This window comes from Megalobrama amblycephala, linkage group LG20 (genome assembly GCF_018812025.1).
Source record: "Megalobrama amblycephala isolate DHTTF-2021 linkage group LG20, ASM1881202v1, whole genome shotgun sequence".
In the NCBI taxonomy this organism is placed as follows: Eukaryota; Metazoa; Chordata; class Actinopteri; order Cypriniformes; family Xenocyprididae; genus Megalobrama; species Megalobrama amblycephala.
The window spans coordinates 26,542,547-26,561,165 of NC_063063.1; the positions used below are offsets into that span (position 1 = coordinate 26,542,547).

At 35.5% G+C, this 18,619-nt stretch overlaps 2 protein-coding genes across 5 annotated transcripts in view; both read left to right on the forward strand.

Moving 5' to 3' along the window:
* The first annotated feature begins 200 nt into the window (after window positions 1-200).
* Window positions 201-9,599, forward strand: dnai2b (dynein, axonemal, intermediate chain 2b). Its single transcript, XM_048169905.1, has 13 exons — window positions 201-435; window positions 1,638-1,825; window positions 1,973-2,134; window positions 2,515-2,642; window positions 4,605-4,747; window positions 4,833-4,946; window positions 5,315-5,454; window positions 5,569-5,691; window positions 5,787-6,010; window positions 6,804-6,939; window positions 7,049-7,195; window positions 8,368-8,592; window positions 9,185-9,599. The coding sequence occupies exons 2-13, from the start codon at window positions 1,643-1,645 to the stop codon at window positions 9,272-9,274; spliced, it is 1,815 nt and encodes a 604-aa protein (XP_048025862.1). The 5' UTR covers window positions 201-435; window positions 1,638-1,642; the 3' UTR covers window positions 9,275-9,599.
* Window positions 9,600-12,791: 3,192 nt separating this feature from the next.
* The window catches only part of kif19 (kinesin family member 19), a 51,019-nt gene continuing 45,191 nt past the window's right edge, over window positions 12,792-18,619 (forward strand). The window contains exons 1-2 of one of the 4 annotated variants that reach the window (XM_048169718.1): window positions 12,792-13,161; window positions 14,964-15,053. In XM_048169718.1, coding sequence (XP_048025675.1) covers window positions 13,123-13,161; window positions 14,964-15,053 — 129 coding nt within the window. In that variant the 5' untranslated portion in view covers window positions 12,792-13,122. The remainder of the gene's footprint in view (window positions 13,162-14,963; window positions 15,054-18,619) is intronic. The other 3 variants (XM_048169719.1, XM_048169720.1, XM_048169721.1) reach the window with 3 other exon arrangements.

The window sequence follows — 18,619 nt, forward strand, 5'->3', positions numbered from 1 at the left end:
TAGCCTCAGCAGTAATGTTTGACGCTGCTTAAAACTAAATATATGATAATGAAATGATAAATTGAAACTTGTGTCCCGCATAATTCCTGAAAAGGATTTTTAATGGTGTTTTTCTCATTGGACCATATGAGTGTTGTTACTTAGCGCCCTCTACTGGACCTGTTGTCGAACTTCATTAGAAAAACAGAAAGCCTGAGGTAAAACAGCAAACAATGTTAATTTCATGTGAGTGAAACATAATAAAAGAGCACATTTATTTCTACGTGTATAATTTGGCATTCAGTGCTGTTAGTGTTTAGCAGCATTAATATTAGCACTATTAAAGAGAGTAAAAGTATGTCTGCAAACGTGACGTCACGAGCCGCCGCTGCTAGGTTACGGTAAACTACTACAGACCAGTGAACCACCAAAACCCAGAAAGCGTCACAAAATCAGGTAAAATTAATCAATGTCTTATTTTGAAAGAGTTTAACTTTAAACGGGTACCTGTCATAGATTGATACATGCCTTTATATATGTAATGTTCTGGAAGTCTTTCCAAAACAACTTCTGACACAGCTTTAGACCTTCTGATATCGGTGTGGTTGGTTGGACTTCCCTAACAGTAACCCAGCTGACAGTTCTCAGAACTTTGGCTAACATTCGAAGTTATGAGCGAAAGTTCTTTAGTAACGTTAATAGAACGTTCGTTCAAATGTATCTCTGGTCTATAAAAACGATATCAAAACATTAGAACAAAAATGTTATTTTTTACATCATTCATGGAACGTTTTCCTGAAGCATTTTAGTTGGAGTATCGTCTGTTTGGTGTTTTTACTCCATACTATTTCTTTTTTCTTTTTTTTATGGTTCAGAGAAAGGAACGTTCCCATAATACTTGCAAAATGATCAAACAGAGAAAACAATCCCTTAATGTTTTCTCTAACGTTCACATAACCAAGAATAAACGTTTTTAAAACATTTTAAAAATGTGACGTTTTGAACGTTCTGAGAACATTCAGAACTTAGCAAAACGTTGCTACAACTTATTTTTATTAGCTGGGAAAGAAAAGCTGGAAAATATTTTAGTGCTCCTATCATAAACAATGCAGATAAGATTTTATTAAGTTTTAATGAGTCTTTGGTAATCAGCTTAGTATTATAATCTAAAATACTTCACTGTTGATCATTTAAGTGTTTTCATCATTACAACATAAAATGTTTGTTTTCAGAGTTTCAGCTTGATTTTCTCATCAGTATGTGGGTGTGATGCACTATATAATTCCTCTAAAAACTATTTTAATCCAAAAATCTTACATATTTTATGAAACATTCATGGCCACATTATTTGGGGGAATATGTCATTTTTTGTATTTTTAAAAATTAATTAATCACTAACTTGATTGTCTTATCAATAAGTGGGTGTGATGTACTACAATTCCTCTAAAACTATTTTTTTTAAAAAACATTACATAGGCTATAATAATTACAGAAACAGTTATGACCTCATTAATTGAGGGAATGTATGGTACAGGACCATTGCAAATTAACAAAAAATAAACTCCATACATATGTAGTATGCAATTTTTAACCCACAACTTCATTGCAAAATGTATAAAAATGCACATTTGATCATTAAAATCCTTTAACATTTCTAGCTAAAATGGAGATTGTGTACGTGTACACAAAAAAGCGCAGTGAGTTTGGCCGCCAGTGTAACTTTTCAGACCGTCCGGCTGAGCTGCACGTGGACATTCTGCCTGACCATTCCCTCGCTGCAAACTTCACAGTGAGAGATCCATGTAATGTGACCATGCAATGCGCTGAGGAAATGTCAGAGCATGAGGTGAGACCAGCATTTGACACAGCAACACATGCCATGAACACAAAAAGTTCATGAACATGTTTTTTAGTAAACAACTGTACGTTCATAAAATATCATGAAATGTATATATTACAATTACAATGTAGTCTGAATCATTGTCCTGTTCAGGTGAACACAGTGCGCTTTGAATCAGAATCACGAGGAATAAACCATGTGGAAGGAGGGTGGCCGAAAGATCTCAATCCAGAAGACATGGAGGCGACCATCCGCTACAGGAAGAAAGTAGAGAAGGATGAACACTATCAGAACACGATTTTGCAGATTGCTGGTGTGAGTGCCTTAAATTAACCATGGAGTATTATACTTGAGATGAGAAATTATGTGCTGGGCTTATATTTGAAGACTTCAGATGCAAATGCCTCTAAGTGCCATCTGAAATTTTCTTCTAAAATGAGCATTTTTATCAAGCTTGTATGTTTAGGTTCAGTAATTTCACTTTAATGGCAATTAATAGGTTCTTTTCATGGCCGTTAAAGTGAAATAACTGAACATAAACATACAAGCTTGATAAAAATGCTAATTTTAGAAGAAAATTTCAGATGGCACTTAGAGGCTTTTGCATCTGATGTCTTCAAACCTGTATTGTGAGCTTCCTCTCAGAAGACATGGATTTAACTTCTTTATAAATGTGTTACTTTTGCCCATTGCAGCTCATGGAACACTGTAGCAAGCAGAACAACGCTACTGACATCTACCAGGATTTTTTTGATGATGAGGATGAGGAAGAGGCGGAGGAATCAGAGGAAGAGCCATCAGCGAAGACAATCAATGTTTTCAGGTGAGTGCACTCAACATTAGTTATAGAGCAGCACCAGCCAGGTCACTGGCACAAGTTTTGTGAATGAATAAATCATTTTCTCTTTTCAACACATTTTAAGGGACATTTTGGGTAAATATTGTGCTTATTTAAAGGTGCCCTAGATTCAAAAATTGAATTTACCTCGGCATAGTTGAATAACAAGAGTTCAGTACATGGAAAAGACATACAGTGAGTCTCAAACTCCATTGTTTCCTCCTTCTTATATAAATCTCATTTGTTTAAAAGACCACCGAAGAACAGGCGAATCTCAACATAACACCGACTGTTACGTAACAGTCGGGGTGTACGCCCCCAATATTTGCATATGCCAGCCCATGTTCCCAACATTATGAAAGGCATTAGACAAGGGCAGAACGTCTGGATGTGCACAGCTGAATCATCAGACTAGGTAAGCAAGCAAGGACAATAGCAAAAAATGGCAGATGGAGCAATAATAACTGACATGATTCATGATAACATGATATTTTTAGTGATATTTGTAAATTGTCTTTCTAAATGTTTCGTTAGCATGTTGCTAATGTACTGTTAAATGTGGTTAAAGTTACCATCGTTTCTTACTGTATTCACGGAGACAAGAGCCGTTGCTATTTTCATTTTTAAACACTTGCAGTCTGTATAATGCATAAACACAACTTCATTCTTTATAAATCCAACAGTGTAGCATTAGCCGTTAGCCACGGAGCATAGCCTCAAACTCATTCAGAATCAATGTAAACATCAAAATAAACACTGTACTTACGCGATTAGACATGCTGCATGACGAACACTTTGTAAAGATCCATTTTGAGGGTTATATTAGCTGTTTGAACTTTTTTTATGTTGTTTAAGGCAAGCGCGAGCTCCGTGGGCGTGGAGCACGAGATTTAAAGGGCCACACACCCTGAATCGGCTCATTTCTAATTATGCCCCAAAATAGGCAGTTAAAAAAATGAATTAAAAAAAATCTATGGGGTATTTTGAGCTGAAACTTCACAGACACATTCAGGGGACACCTTAGACTTATATTACATCTTTTAAAAAAAAGTTCTAGGGCACCTTTAAACATTTATATATAAATAGAAATGTTTCTTAAGCACCAAATCATGATTTCTAAAGGATTATGTGACACTAAAGACTGGGGTAATGATGCTGAACTTCTTTTTTTTTTTTTTTTTTTTTTTTTTTAAAGTTAAATGAAAATATAAAGTTATGAAACTTAACTTTGCCCTTAGCCAAATCAATTTGCTCTGGAACAAGTAGATTAATAAGATCAAAGATTGCCCGTTTGATATACCCAAAATGAATTATACCTCATGTTTAACCATGTTTAATCTACATAACACCCAGCGGCAAAATTGGAAGAAAAAAGAAAAAAAAGGACTGGCCGAGATAAAGGTGTTCTCGGCGGGTACATGAGCACTGAGCGGCCGCTGACGGCCCGGAGCTCACATCTCAGGAAACGTCTAAACAAATTGTCAAATAGGCACTATGTTTTTATATAAGTTGCATATTTGAGGTCTAAATAACTACATTCTCAGCTAAAAAAAGCTCTTAAAACTACATTCCGTGACACAACAACAGTAGTATTTGTAAAATGATGGTGGGTTTGCTTGTACTCCATGAAACTCGCTGTGAGAAATGCTGCAAGTGGAGTGATACAAGTGGTGAAATGGTACTGGTAGAATATTGCATGGCTGAAAAAGGCTCTCAGCCAATTAGATTCGAGAACCAGAACGAACTGTTGTATATATATATATATATATATATATATATATATATATATATAAAATTTAATTAGACTAAAAAGACTGAGATTATACTATTTTTCTTTTTCTTTCTCTGTCTGTCTTTCTTTTTTCTTTCCTTTTAAAGAATTATTGCTTTTGAGTCATATAGTATTTAATCATTTGGCTATCTGTGTTTTTTTTTTCTTTTTTCTAGAGACCCGAATGAAGTGAAGCGCACAGCCACCAGTTTGTCCTGGCACCCCGATGGCAACCATAAACTTGCTGTTGCTTATTCTTCCCTGGAGTTTCAGAAAGCACCCAATGACATGAGCTTCGACTCCTACATATGGGACATTGGTATCATACCATAAAAACAGCACATTTCAGTGATATAAATGAGTCACCACAAAAATATTGAACAAAAAGTTTTTTCCCCATTCAGAAAATCACAATAAACCTGAGATGACCCTGAAACCTGTATGTCCAATTGTTTGTCTGGAGTACAACCCAAAAGATTCACACATTCTCGTTGGGGGAAGCTACAATGGACAAATTGGTAAGTTTTATCGCCTGAGTACCTCTTTGGATACACAGTTAATCATGTTCTGTTCCAGCTACCAAAACACTTATGACCATCTGAACTCTTTCAGTGGCGTAATTAGATTGGCCTCAGTCGCTCTGGGCATTTTTAGTTCTCAGTAAATGATGGTTAATGGAAAAAAGTACTTTTGACCTTGTCTGAATAGTGTTTGATAAATGTGTCTCCTTTGAAAAGTCTAATGTCTGAGCTAATGGTCTTTGGCATTGAATGCATAGTTGAAATTACTATTCACTTTGGAATGGCATCTGTAGATATGATTGTGTAATTGTACACAAATGTCCTAAAATTATGCATGACCACCTTGTTGTTTATCTTGTTACCAGCATATTGGGACACGCGTAAAGGCAGCCAGCCAGTAGAGATGTCCACCATCGAACACAGCCATAGGGATCCTGTCTACAAAGTCATCTGGCTGCAGTCGAAGACAGGAATGGACATCTTCTCAGCTTCTACAGATGGTCAGGTCTGTGTGCAATGACACATAAGCCCAAAAATAAATTAGTAAACCACACAATATTTCATTTAGACTTGCACTGCAGTCTTCAGAGATAAAAGATACTCATGCATCTGACACCAGGTGCTGTGGTGGGACATTCGTAAGATGAGTGAGCCCACGGAGAGACTCGTGCTGGACCCCAGTAAGAAGGGGAACCTTGATAATGCCCTCGGTGCAATCTCACTGGAGTTTGAAACCACTATGGTAAGAACTGTTCTTATTTTTGGCCCGCTACAAGACGAAACCTTGTGGAAACAGATGTTGAGAACTTAAACATTCTCTGTTTTTGATTACACAAGCCTACTAAGTTCATGGTGGGCACAGAGCAGGGTCCTGTGGTTTCCTGCAATCGCAAAGCAAAAACCCCAGCTGAGAAGATTGTATGCACATACAGCGGACACCACGGTCCCATTTATGCCCTGCAGAGGAACCCATTTTTTCCTAAGAACTTCCTGACCGTGGCTGACTGGACCGCGCGCATCTGGTCAGAGGACATCAAGGAGTCCTCCATTATGTGGACCAAGTAACTTATGTTTTGTTGTTCAAATACAGCATTACAAAAGCAATTCTCTATTCAATTTTTGGGAAAATATCAGTTTTATGTACACTACTATTCAAAAGTTTGGGGTCAGTGAGACTTTTTCTTTTTTTTTTGAAAGAAGTTAATATTTCTATTCAGCAACAACACATTAAATTGATCAAAAGCAACAGTAACGATTTTTACTTTGTTCCAGATTTTTGAAATATTAAGCAGCACAACTGTTTTCAACATTGATAACAACAAAATATGTTTCTTGAGCAGCAAATCAGCATATTAGAATGGTTTCTGAAGGATCATGTGACACTGAAGATTGGAGTAATGATGCTGAAAAAATTCAGCTTTGCCATCAATTTTAAAATATATTACAAAAAGAAAACAGTTATTTTAAATTGTAATAATATTTCACAATATTTATTTGTTATTTTACTATCACTGAGATACTATTATAGTTTTTATTAATTTTTAAATTAGATTTTATGTTTATATTTTCCATTTTTATTTTAATTTCAGTTTAAGTTTTAGTGATATATGGTATATATATATATATATATATATATATATATAGCCTGCTATTTTAAGTGTATTATTATTATTATTATTATTATTATTATTATTATTTATTTTAATCAAATAAATGCAACATTGTTGAGCTTGGTCAAAAAAAAATTTCAAATAAATATATATATATATATATATCTTGTCGACCCCAAACTTAGTGTAGATGTTTGGTGAGACTTGCACATGTGCCAGTATTTCTAATCTATTATTTCTACAGGTATCACACGGCCCACCTGTTAGATGGCTGTTGGAGTCCAGTCAGACCCGCAGTCTTCTTTACAGTAAAGACTGACGGCACCTTGGATGTGTGGGACATCTTATTTAAACAGAACGACCCCACTCTCAGCCTCAAAGTTGGTGCTAAATGTCTCCTCCTTGAACTGAAACCATCTCACAGTCCAACATTTCAGCATTATTTGTTTTAATAAATATTCCTAATGTATGTATGTTTTTTTCTCACAGGTTTGTGATGAAGCCCTGTACAGTGTCCGGGTGCAAGATAATGGCCGTTTCCTGGGCTGTGGCTCTCAGCTGGGAACCACCACACTGCTGGAGATTTCATCAGGACTGTACAGACTGCAGAAGAACGAGAAAGCCCTGGTCTCAGAGGTGAGATACAAACACACATGAACATGTGAGGTTGGTCAATGATTGTCTCTTATGCTTACTAAGGCTGCATTAATTTGATCAAAAATACTGTAATATAAGTAATATTGTAAAATTGTCTATATATACAGTATGGATCAAAAGTTTGGACACATTACTAATTTTAATGTTTTTGAAAGAAGTCTCTTATGCTCATCAAGCCTGCAGTTATTTGATCAAAAATGCAGAAAAAACAGTAATATTGTGAAATATTATTACTATTTTAAAAATAATGGTTTTCTATTTTAATATACTTTAAAATATAATTTATTTCTGTGATGCAAAGCTGAATATTCATCAGCCATTACTCCAGTCTTCAGTGTCACATGATCCTTCAGAAATCATTCTAATATGCTCATTTATTATCAATATTGGAGACAGTTGTCTTTACTATCACTTTTTTCATCAATTGCTGAATAAAAGTATTAATTTCTTTCAAAAAAAAGAAAGAAAAAAAATTACAGATCCCAACTTTTGAATGCTAGTGTATATTGTTACAAAAGATTTCTATTTTAAAGAAATGCTGTTCATTTTTCTTTTACTTTTTATTCATCAAAGAATCCTGAAAAAAGTATCACAGGTTCTAAAAAATATTAAGCAGCACAACTGTTTCCAATACTGATAATAAATCAGCATTTAAGAATGATTTCTGAAGGATCACGTGACACTGATATATAAAGAAAAAAAAATATATATATATATATATATATATATATATATATATATATATATATATATATATATATATATATATTTCTGCTCCTATATACTAGACTATATCATAATAATAATATTAAATTATTATCACTTATAAATACCAAATTATATATATATGCACACATACATTTTATTTGTTTTTTATCCATCTTAAAAACAGTTCTGGCCAATCTAACCTTTTGACAAAGTAATTTAAGAGACAATAAAAAGTTTAAATCTATTAAAATCTGTAATAAAAAAACTAGAATGATTGCTCTTTTTTTCTAAGCATTTTCACTAATTATCCTATGGGACTGAAAAGTTCCCCTAACTGAAGTATCCCCCATTTATTAATGGATGTAAAAATATTTTTGTATGTACTGTAAATCCATTTGTCATAGACTGAGCTTGTGAGGTGTATTTTCCCTTGCTTTTTGCAGATGTTTGAACGCGAGACCAAGCGGGAGAAGATTCTGGAAGCTCGGCACAGAGAGATGCGTCTGAAGGAACGCAGCCGCTCCGAGCAGAGCCGGGAGGACGAGGCGAAAGAGGCATACGGGGAGGAGAGCACAGAGGAGCCGGTGGCCCGTGCAGAGAGGGACTTCTTCGACATGTTAAAGGCTGAGATGGAGAAAGAGAGGAATGAGGACAAAGAAAGAGATAAGGTTAAGGATGTTCTGCTTCCAACCTGTTTATGCTAATGTTTTGAGCGTCAGATCTGACGTCTAAAACATTTAATCAAGGTTTTTAACCACACATCTGTGTGTTTTTGATGGGTGTTGTCATAAGTGTGTGTTTCTGAATGGCCCGTCAAATGAAATTGCCCCCCTTTGTGGAGCTTAAACAAATTGTATCCCATGTTTGGACTGTTGCTCCAATAAGATAAGGGTCCTGAGCTCTATATATAACCCTGAAAGCTGGGGTGAAGACACTCTATTGTGAAAGACAAAGAAAGAAAAAATCAATAAAGTCTACTTTGTCTCTACCCAGAATACTTTATGCTCCTCTGTGATTGGTGAGGAGGCATTTGAGCTTGCATGACCATCAGAAGTGTATTGCTATAGGCCCATCTACTCAAAGGCTCATGTGATTAATGGTTTTGGCCTTTTCAAGGACTTAAGCTATTTGAAAATAAAGAGGGGGTTTATAATTAGGTTTGTTGCATGTGATTTCTATAGGAAATTAATTGGACAAAAATGAAGTTTGGCTGGTCGTATCTGATCTGTCTTTTCTAAGATTCTTTCTTATTCCCTGCAGGAGAAAGGCGTGTGTGAAGAGAAAGATTTCCAGGAGGAATATGAAACTAATGGTGTTGGTTCTTTTACAAGAAGAGAAATCTCTCTGTAGACTGTGAACACAGAGCTGTGACTGGTTGCATAAACTAGCATAAACATACTCTTACAAGTTAGTCATCTATTTTTTTTTTTTCTTCAAAACTGGTTATAAGTTACATAAAAACGTAGATTGGTGTAATTTCAATCAGAAAAGTAAGAATGATTAGCTCTAACTAATTACTAGTTGGTCAGACTAGTCCATATGTCTTAACTCAGCGGTTCGGTTTATGCAACTGGGTCCACGTTGTCTCATACTTAGTCACTGAAACACTGTTCACATCCCATTTTACTTTCTTCTTTGTTGTATTTCTGAGTAAAACAGGATATTCAATGAGAAATATATATATATAATCTCATAGAATTAATTTATCATTGATTGGATTGTGTAAAGCGGGAGTTAGATACCAGAATGGAATCAGGTGGTCGGAGTGGAGGTTTGAGAAGTTGTTTCAGAGTTCGAGCAAGTTTGCATTTTGAGAAAATGTGCACTGATGGATTGTTCATAGTAAGTCCTGGGACTCTGCTTTGAAATGATATGTATTGTGAAAAGTGCTCTACAAATAAACATGACTTGACTTGCACGAATGTGCATTAAAAAAATTAAATATTGAATTTTTCCTATAAGGAATAAATACAGCTGAATATGTTGGATAATTATTTTTTTATTTAAATATGCATGATTATTGCAATTAGTCTAACACTTATCAGTGTTGTTCCTGATCTTTCACATGTTTTATATCCTCAAAACAGCACCAGATTATGAAGTGGAAGAGCTGTGAAACTGTTAGCGACATTTGTTTTGTAATAAAATATATACAAATATCCATAATTTGTGTCACTATATCTTAAAAATGTCTTAAAATCTTAAAGTCCCCCTGTGGTGAAAATCACGTTTTAATGTTGTTTATACAGTATCTCACAGAAGTGAGTACACCCCTCACATTTTTGTAAATATTTTATTATATCTTTTCATGTGTCAACACTGAAGAAATGACACTTTGTTACAATGTAAAGTAGTGAGTGTACAGCTTGTTTAACAGTGTAAATTTGCTGTCCCCTCAAAATAACTCAACACACAGCCATTAATGTCTAAACCGCTGGCCACAAAAGTGAGTACACCCCTAAGTGAAAATGTCCAAACTGGGCCCAATAAGCCATTTTCTCTCCCCGGTGTCATGTGACTCATTAGTGTTACAAGGTCTCAGGTGTGAATGAGGAGCAGGTGTGTTAAATTTGGTGTTATCGCTCTCACTCTCTCATATTGGTCACTGGAAGTTCAACATGGCACCTCATGGCAAAGAACTCTCTGAGGATCTGAAAAAAAGAATTGTTGCTCTACATAAAGATGGCATAGGCTATAAGAAGTGTAAATTCATAAGTCAACACTATTGCTGAGTATTTTCTCCTTAAATCTAAAGACAGTCTCAAAAACGTGGTTTGAAATCGCTGGTGTTTGTGCCGTCAAAAACTACCTTGTAACCAATCACACGCTGGCGGGCTTTAGCATATCATTAACTATGACCGATCTGAAGCAGGGTCCCAATATATTTTCCTGTTGATATGAAAAAATCGAGTAGCTTTAGCAATATAAGGGGTGTATGATGTATATTACGATGTTATGATGAACTATATGCCTATATAACCCCAAAACAATAATTATATAATAACAAATAACAATAATTATATCTAATAAGTATATACTATATAATATAGGCCTATGATACTTATGTTTATTTGTATTGATATATTGTTAAAGGTGCCATCAAACGTTTTTTTACAAGATGTAATATAAGTATAAGGTGTCCCCTGAATGTGTCTGTGAAGTTGCAGCTCAAAATACCCCATAGATTTTTTTTTTTTTTTTTAATTAATTAATTTTTTTAACTGCCTATATTTAGGTATAATTAGAAATGCGCCGATTCATGCTGCGGCCCCTTTAAATCGCGTGCTCTCCGCCTCCTCCCGAGTCCCGAGCTCTCGACTCTATCACTGCATAAACAAAGTTCACACAGCTAATATAACCCTCAAAATGGATCTTTACAAAGTGTTCGTCATGCATGCTGCATGCATACATCGGATTATGTGAGTATTGTATTTATTTGGATGTTTACATTTGATTCTGAATGAGTTTGATAGTGCTCCGTGGCTAACGGCTAATGCTACACTGTTGGAGAGATTTATAAAGAATATAGTTTTCTCAATATGTTCTTCAGCGATTTGCGTCCTTGTGTTCTTGCTCTATGCATTAAGTCGAATACTCAAGAACGGAACGGACGCATATACAGACTGCAAGTGTTTAAAAATGAAAATAGCGACGGCTCTCTTGTCTGAAAGTAAACCGTTTGTTTTGCTTAATTTTAATAAAATGATAACCTGAAGAAAGCCTGCAGTATTTTTATTGGCATATAAAAAATAATCTTAACATTGACAAAGCATAACAGCCAAAGGCTACTCATTTTCATAAATACACGTGGTGAAATAAAAAGATATAAAATTATATGAAAACAATGTCTATAATAATATGAAAGAATTTTTTTAATAGGTTATGACAACTGTTTGTGATGTTATGTTGTATTTATTGTGCATTAGCCACTTATAATATGCTGTAACGGTCAGTTGAGCAACAAGATCGCAGCACATCTCAATTCTCAAATGATGCGTTCTCTGTCCTCGCGTCCTTCCGAGTTCGTTCTTTCAAGGTCGCCTGGCAAGACCGGACTCCACGAGAACGCAAGTCCGTTCTCTGCGTTCTTGGAATTGAGAAACAGCCAAAGTTGTGTTTATGCATTAAGTTATACAGACTGCAAGCGTTTAAAAATGAAAATAGCACGGCTCTCTTGTCTCCGTGAATACAGTAAGAAACGATGGTAACTTTAAACACATTTAACAGTAACGTTACATTAGCAAAATGCTAACGAAACATTTAGAAAGACAATTTACAAATATCACTAAAAATATCATGTTATCATGGATCATGTCAGTTATTATCGCTCCATCTGCCATTTTTCGCTGTTGTCCTTGCTTGCTTACCTAGTCTGATGATTCAGCTGTGCACATCCAGAAGTTAATACTGGCTGCCCTTGTGTAATGCCTTTGAACATGAGCTGGCATATGCAAATATTGGGGGTGTACATATTAATGTTACGTAACAGTCGGTGTTATGTTGAGATTCGCCTGTTCTTCGGAGGTCTTTTAAACAAATGAGATTTATATAAGAAGGAGGAAACAATGGAGTTTGAGACTCACTGTATGTCATTTACATGTACTGAACTCTTGTTATTTAACTATGCCGAGGTAAATTCAATTTTCAATTCAATGGCACCTTTAAGAATAATAATAATTATATATATATATATATATATATATATATATATATATATATATATATATATATATATATATATATATATAATTTCTTTAATTTATCGAATTAAACATTAAAAAAAACAAAAAAAACATGACAATATTGACAGGAAGCTGCAGTACAAGGACTGACCAGCAGGGTTCGCTGCTGCCTCAGAGTCTGAGAGTTTCTGCCCACCTGAGTGAAGCATCAGCCGCGGTGAATGACGCACTGCACTCTGCTCATCTCTAGGGACATCACAAACACAACACACTCTCACACACTCACTCACGGGTTTAGTGTGGGTGGAGAGACACACATCCTACTCAGACATGGACCTGACGGACTCCACGGCGCGTGTTTGATCGTTCAGTGTGTTTTATAATCTTAGAGAGAGAGAGAAGCGCAGGTGAATTGTTAGCTGAATCATGACCTCGCGGCGTCTGTTGTGCTCTCTTCACGTGACGCGCATGTTTTAGTTTACAAATAAGCGTAAAAACGTCCCGCAAAACATTACGATGAAGGACACTGCAGAATCAAAGGATCAACAGCTGACAGTAAGTCCACTGACTTATTGTTTACCTGCACTGGCGTCCACTAGAGTTTGTAAACTGTGTTCATCTATATATGTGTGAATTCCCTATAATCAACTATTATAGTAGTTGTTATTATAGTTATATTATAGTCGTTTTTATACTTTTTTTTTCAACCAATAATAGGCCTAATAATAATTTGTGTATGTTATGATATTATCTGCATGCACTTGTGTTGTTTGCATATATGTGTATTATGAAATATAGCTTATATTTTATCTGCATATGTTTTATTATTAGTCTTTAGACTGTGCAGCAAGAAATTGTGTGTGTGTATGTGTATGTATATATATATATATATATATATATATATATATATATGACATGTTTTATGTATCTAGGTAAATAATTTTGTTGAAATGATCTCAGCTCTATTTAAAACAGCATTTTGCTCTTTCATATTATTTTATGCATGTAGCTTAAATGAGCTTATATTGAAAGACTGTATTAAGTATTTCTATTTTAAAATTAATTTATTACACTGCAGGACCATTTACAATGATCTACTGACGCAAAAGATTGAGTTAAAATTATGACAGACTTAATAGATATGGTGACCACTTAGAGAAACTATGAAATATTTGAATATACTATGAATATATGAAATGTTCTCATTTATACAATCTTAACCTAAAATCTTGATTTTGTTAAAAAAGAATTCATGGATGTATTATGCATTAACTATACGCATGTACTGTATGTGGATATACTGTATGTCAGAGTTTAGACTGTGTTCAGACAATAACTTTAAATATGAGGTAGACATACATTATGTAATATACGTAAATGTATATAGAGAAACAAACAAGTGACTGTAGAATTGAATAAAATCTACATTTCATTCCCTGACAGCCTGTATACTTAAAACCCCAGGACAGATTTCATTCTGACAGTCTACACTTGTTATATTTAGATTCTCTGGGAGCTTAATACCTGTTTTCTAGTGATCTTTTGCCCCCCTCTTAATAATTCACAGGGGCAGTTTAAGTTCCCTTTCTCTTCTTCCAATGTAAGACATCATTCTAGTGCTTTAGGTAATGTAAATTGGGGACAGTCATGTCCCATTTTTCTCTTATTATAAAATCAATAATAATAATAATGGGGGGAAAAAATACTGCTCTGTAGTGTAAATCTTAAGATGGAGAAATTTGCCGTGACTTTATGTAATTATTCGCTTAGAGCAACATAACAGAACAGGTTTTGCTGCATCCCATTAAGCATATTAAATGCTCAGACAGAATTTGTTGCTCTACAAGCAATAATAGCCTCCAGCTATAATATTCATACTGCATAATTAACTACCTAGATTGCAGAGCTCCATCGCTGCAGCGTTGCCCTTCAGCGTTTATTTCAGTTGTGTACAGATGGATTCTCCTGTAGGCCAGCTGACTCGAACAGAAATGTTAAAAAAAAAAATGTCCTGCTGCTACTACTCTATTATTTCCCAAGGATGCATCAATCACTGTCTGTTAATGACTGTGTATATATCACTAAATATTCTTGATTTTGATGAAACATGTGGCCGACTTTCTAAGTCAAGTTCTGACTACTCAAGGAGTTATTTTTGCAATTGCCTACTTATTTGTGAAGATGTTATATTGTATTATGGATTATATTATATAGAGTGACCATTAAACTACATGCTGTTAAACTTGTGTGAATTTCACTGCATTAGATACAATGACATTCATACATTTTAAGTGTAGTTTTAGGGTTAAAATACTTTTTGAGGCCAGAACATTACCCTTTTTGTTATTATTTTTCAGGTGGCCCTGCGGATTCGGCCATTGAGTGATGCTGAGCTGGAAGAAGGAGCCACTATTATAGCCCACAAAGTGGATGAGCAGGTCAGAGGAGTAAGATGAATCAGTTATTGTATGTGTGTGTGTGTATGTATGCATAACTGCCTCAATGTTTTTGGAAAGACGATTGCCTATACGTGTATTTGTGTACCCTAATTGAGTACATTTTGTGTACTCAGTCTAAATTTGCTTTACGGTCTTCATGTTCATTGTGGTGGATAGTTGTTGTTTTCAGTCTAGGGGCTAAACTCAGGCCAGGTTCTGAATAAAACATTACTTTAATAGTCCAGTGTTCACTTTATTCAGAGAAAAATGCTTAAACTATTATCTGGTATACATGTTTAGTAGGTCAGGCTGTGTCTTCCTCTCTAAGTGGCCAGAATAAAATGCGATGAGGACCAGATTGTATGCTGTTAGTCAAAATACCGCTATGCACGATACCATACTTATATTAATGCATTTATGGACTTAAAATATAATGTTTTACATTTTAAGAATGTACATATAAGAAGGGCTTAGATGGTGATGACAATGTCCATTTATCTCCATTGTCTTATTTTAGAAGTCTTGTTCTAAAATAGGTTTGGAAAATCATACGTCGAGGCTAGTTTAAGTGTCTCTAGAGCCGTAATAGCCAGATGCTAACCTGCTGTTATGGGTAAATGGGCCCAGTGTTGGTGAATGAGGCATGTACGGTCACATATTCAATCTCAAGGGTCTGAGTCATAGACTATTAGCCAATGCTGTGAGACCTGAGCACAAGCATACATTTCAATTAGCGTACCCACGTCTGCAGCGGCAGGAAATCATTATATTTTAACCCATTTAAATCTGAGCTTTGATTGATTAATTGTTATAATTATAACTATATGTGCTGGCATATGTCAGACAGGGTGACATTAATTTGAGTTACACTTAGAACAGTATAAAAGTGCTACTTGTGAAATTCAAATGATAGAGTGTGGTACTAGCAATACCAAAGATTTAAAATGTATGACTGGGTTGTGTGAATGTATGTTGCTTTGGTTAAAAGTATCTGGAAAAGGTTTATCAAGCTAATTGTGTATATATAGAGAGATTTCATTAGAATTTGGCATGTAACATTGCTGTGCTAATGGCATGAGGCACAGAAATACACGGCAAATACAAATAGCGGGTAATATAGTAAATGGCAACTAGATTAAAAAGTTCGTCAAGACAAACTTTAAGTTGGCTTGAAAAAGCCGGTCCAGAAGTTTGAAGTAGTTTTAAATGTTTTCAGTTTGAAAGTTTAAGATTTAGTTTAGTAGATAGATAGATAGATAGATAGATAGATAGATAGATAGATAGATAGAGTCAGGGTACTCAAGGTGGTTTCTAGGATTTTACTATGCGGTTGCTAAGGTACTTAGGATGGTTGCTAGGCTGTTGCTATGTGGTTGCTAGGGTACTCGGGGTGGTTGTTAGGGTGTTGCTATATGGTTGCTAGGGTACACAGAGTGGTTGCTAAGGTGTTGCTAGGCAGTTGCTATGGTAACCTGGGTGGTTGCTAAGGTGTTGCTAGGCAGTTGCTAGGGTGTTCTGGGTGGTTGCTATGATGTTGCTAGATAGATAGATAGATAGATAGATAGATAGATAGATAGATTTAGTTTGATAGATAGATAGATAGATAGATAGATAGATAGATTTAGTTTGATAGATAGATAGATAGATAGATAGATAGATAGATAGATAGATAGATAGAGTTAAATGAGTTTCAATGAGTTTCAATGAGTTTCAATGGATTAGAAATAGTACATAGAATGGCACTTGAGTCTAATTGAGTTTTTGAGTCTAATGGGCTTCCGTAGTTTAAATTTGAATTTTGACAGTTGGAATTTGAAAGTCTTGGCTCATTTGAACATTCCGTCAATGAAAGTCAATGGGATTTTTCCGAGCTTTAATAGTCATTCTTAGGAAAACTGTAAGTCGGATCAGTTAGAAAAGATATAGCAACTCGAGTCAGAACAGTCTGAAGGTCTGACCTGAGTTTGGAGTTTGTAAAGTTAAAGCTCTAGGAGGAGTAGCAGTCAGAAATTTTAGTCTCAGAAGAAAATAGCATAACAATATGTTGGCTTTTTCAAGCCAACTTAACTAGATTGAACACATTTATATGAATATGTTTTGCTATTTAAATAGTTAGTTTTCAAAATGACATTTTCCCACACTCTCCACCATTTTGTTGTTGTGTTTACCTGCAGTGTAGCATATTAGCAAGTTGTTGGTGGATACTAGATGCTAACTTGAAATGGTCTTCCTCTGTGGCCACTGTCAGTTATGGATGAAGTTAAATGGCTAAAGTTGACTTTAGGTCCATCATGGATGGTCAGCTGAGGTGGTCATGTTTATATTCAAGCACTTGGATTTAACAATGCAAACTGGTTATACAAGGGCTGATGGGATTAGTAGCATGCAGAGAAAGGTTTTGATGCTGTGTATTATGTTTGTGCAGTCATCCTCCTGAATAGGGAAAGAGAGAACAAGACTGCCAGTACCAACATATAATGAGGTTGTGTAAGTGTAGAAAAAAAATATAAACACACGCTCAAATTCACACACGCATGTTTGCTGGTGACCAGCAAGACCAGTTCATGCTGGTCTAAGCTAGTAAGTAATTATCCAGATTCGCTGACAAACCAAATTAAGCACCCTTATCTGTTTGTGCCCCACACGCCATATGGCAGCACCATCTATGAGTAGACTTAGGCATGTTTTTTTTTTTATTAGTGGTGTTTTCTTCTCTTGATGCACTCATGGAACAGTAAACCTTAAGAGGATGAGCTCACCGACAGGGGCTTTGGGTGGCTTAGACAGCAGCCACCTGCTCTTCTGTACTTCCAGCCACCTGACGGCTATAGGATCATGCCAGCATTGATGCAGCACCGGTGCCAACGTGTCATTCAAAGCTAAATCTGATAGGTGCATAATGTTTTCAAATGATTAAATAGCTAATACATGTGCATTGGCTTCTTTCATTAGTCAAATACAAGTGCTTGATTTAATGTCAACTGGATTGTTTGTGCAAATCCTGTGCTAATTCTCTATTTTGACGTAGTGATAGACTTGGACAAATTGGTATTCATTAACCTCTCCACATTAGTGTGTCGGTCAGCATTAGTGTGTGGTTTAAATAATTTACCAAGACCAACACACTAGGATCTCACGGTTCTCCTTAAGGTAAGGTGCTCGCGATGACGCCTGTATGTTACCAGACATACGCTGTATACTGATTGGTCCGTGCGAGACTCTCATACATACGTAAACACACGATCAGGAGGCAGAACCTTGCCGTAACCTCTCCTTATCTGTGTGTCATTATACATTGATGATACATATCAATGAGGCAACTCGGCACCTTGCCGGTTTACAGTGACTTCTATTCAGTAGCGTTACACTAGGGTTGTCACGGTACCAAAATTTTAGTAGTCAGTACCAGTCCCAGTAAAATTTCATGGTTCTCTGTACCAATTTTGGTACCAGAGCAAAAACCGTTGAACTAAGTACTTTAAAAAAAAAAAAAAGTCCCATTTCGTCTTGTCAATTGTTTTTTTTAACTGTCAGTCATTGCAGTTTCCGATTCAATAGCACATTTAAATACAGTT

Excerpts from the sequence above, each read along its gene's own strand:
- dnai2b (XM_048169905.1), top strand. The coding sequence starts at position 1,643 with ATGGAGATTGTGTACGTGTACACAAAAAAGCGCAGTGAGTTTGGCCGC. Across the intron at positions 2,135-2,514 it reads CGATTTTGCAGATTGCTGGT|CTCATGGAACACTGTAGCAA; the intron begins GTGAGTGCCTTA and ends TGCCCATTGCAG. Across the intron at positions 7,196-8,367 it reads AGAAAGCCCTGGTCTCAGAG|ATGTTTGAACGCGAGACCAA; the intron begins GTGAGATACAAA and ends TGCTTTTTGCAG.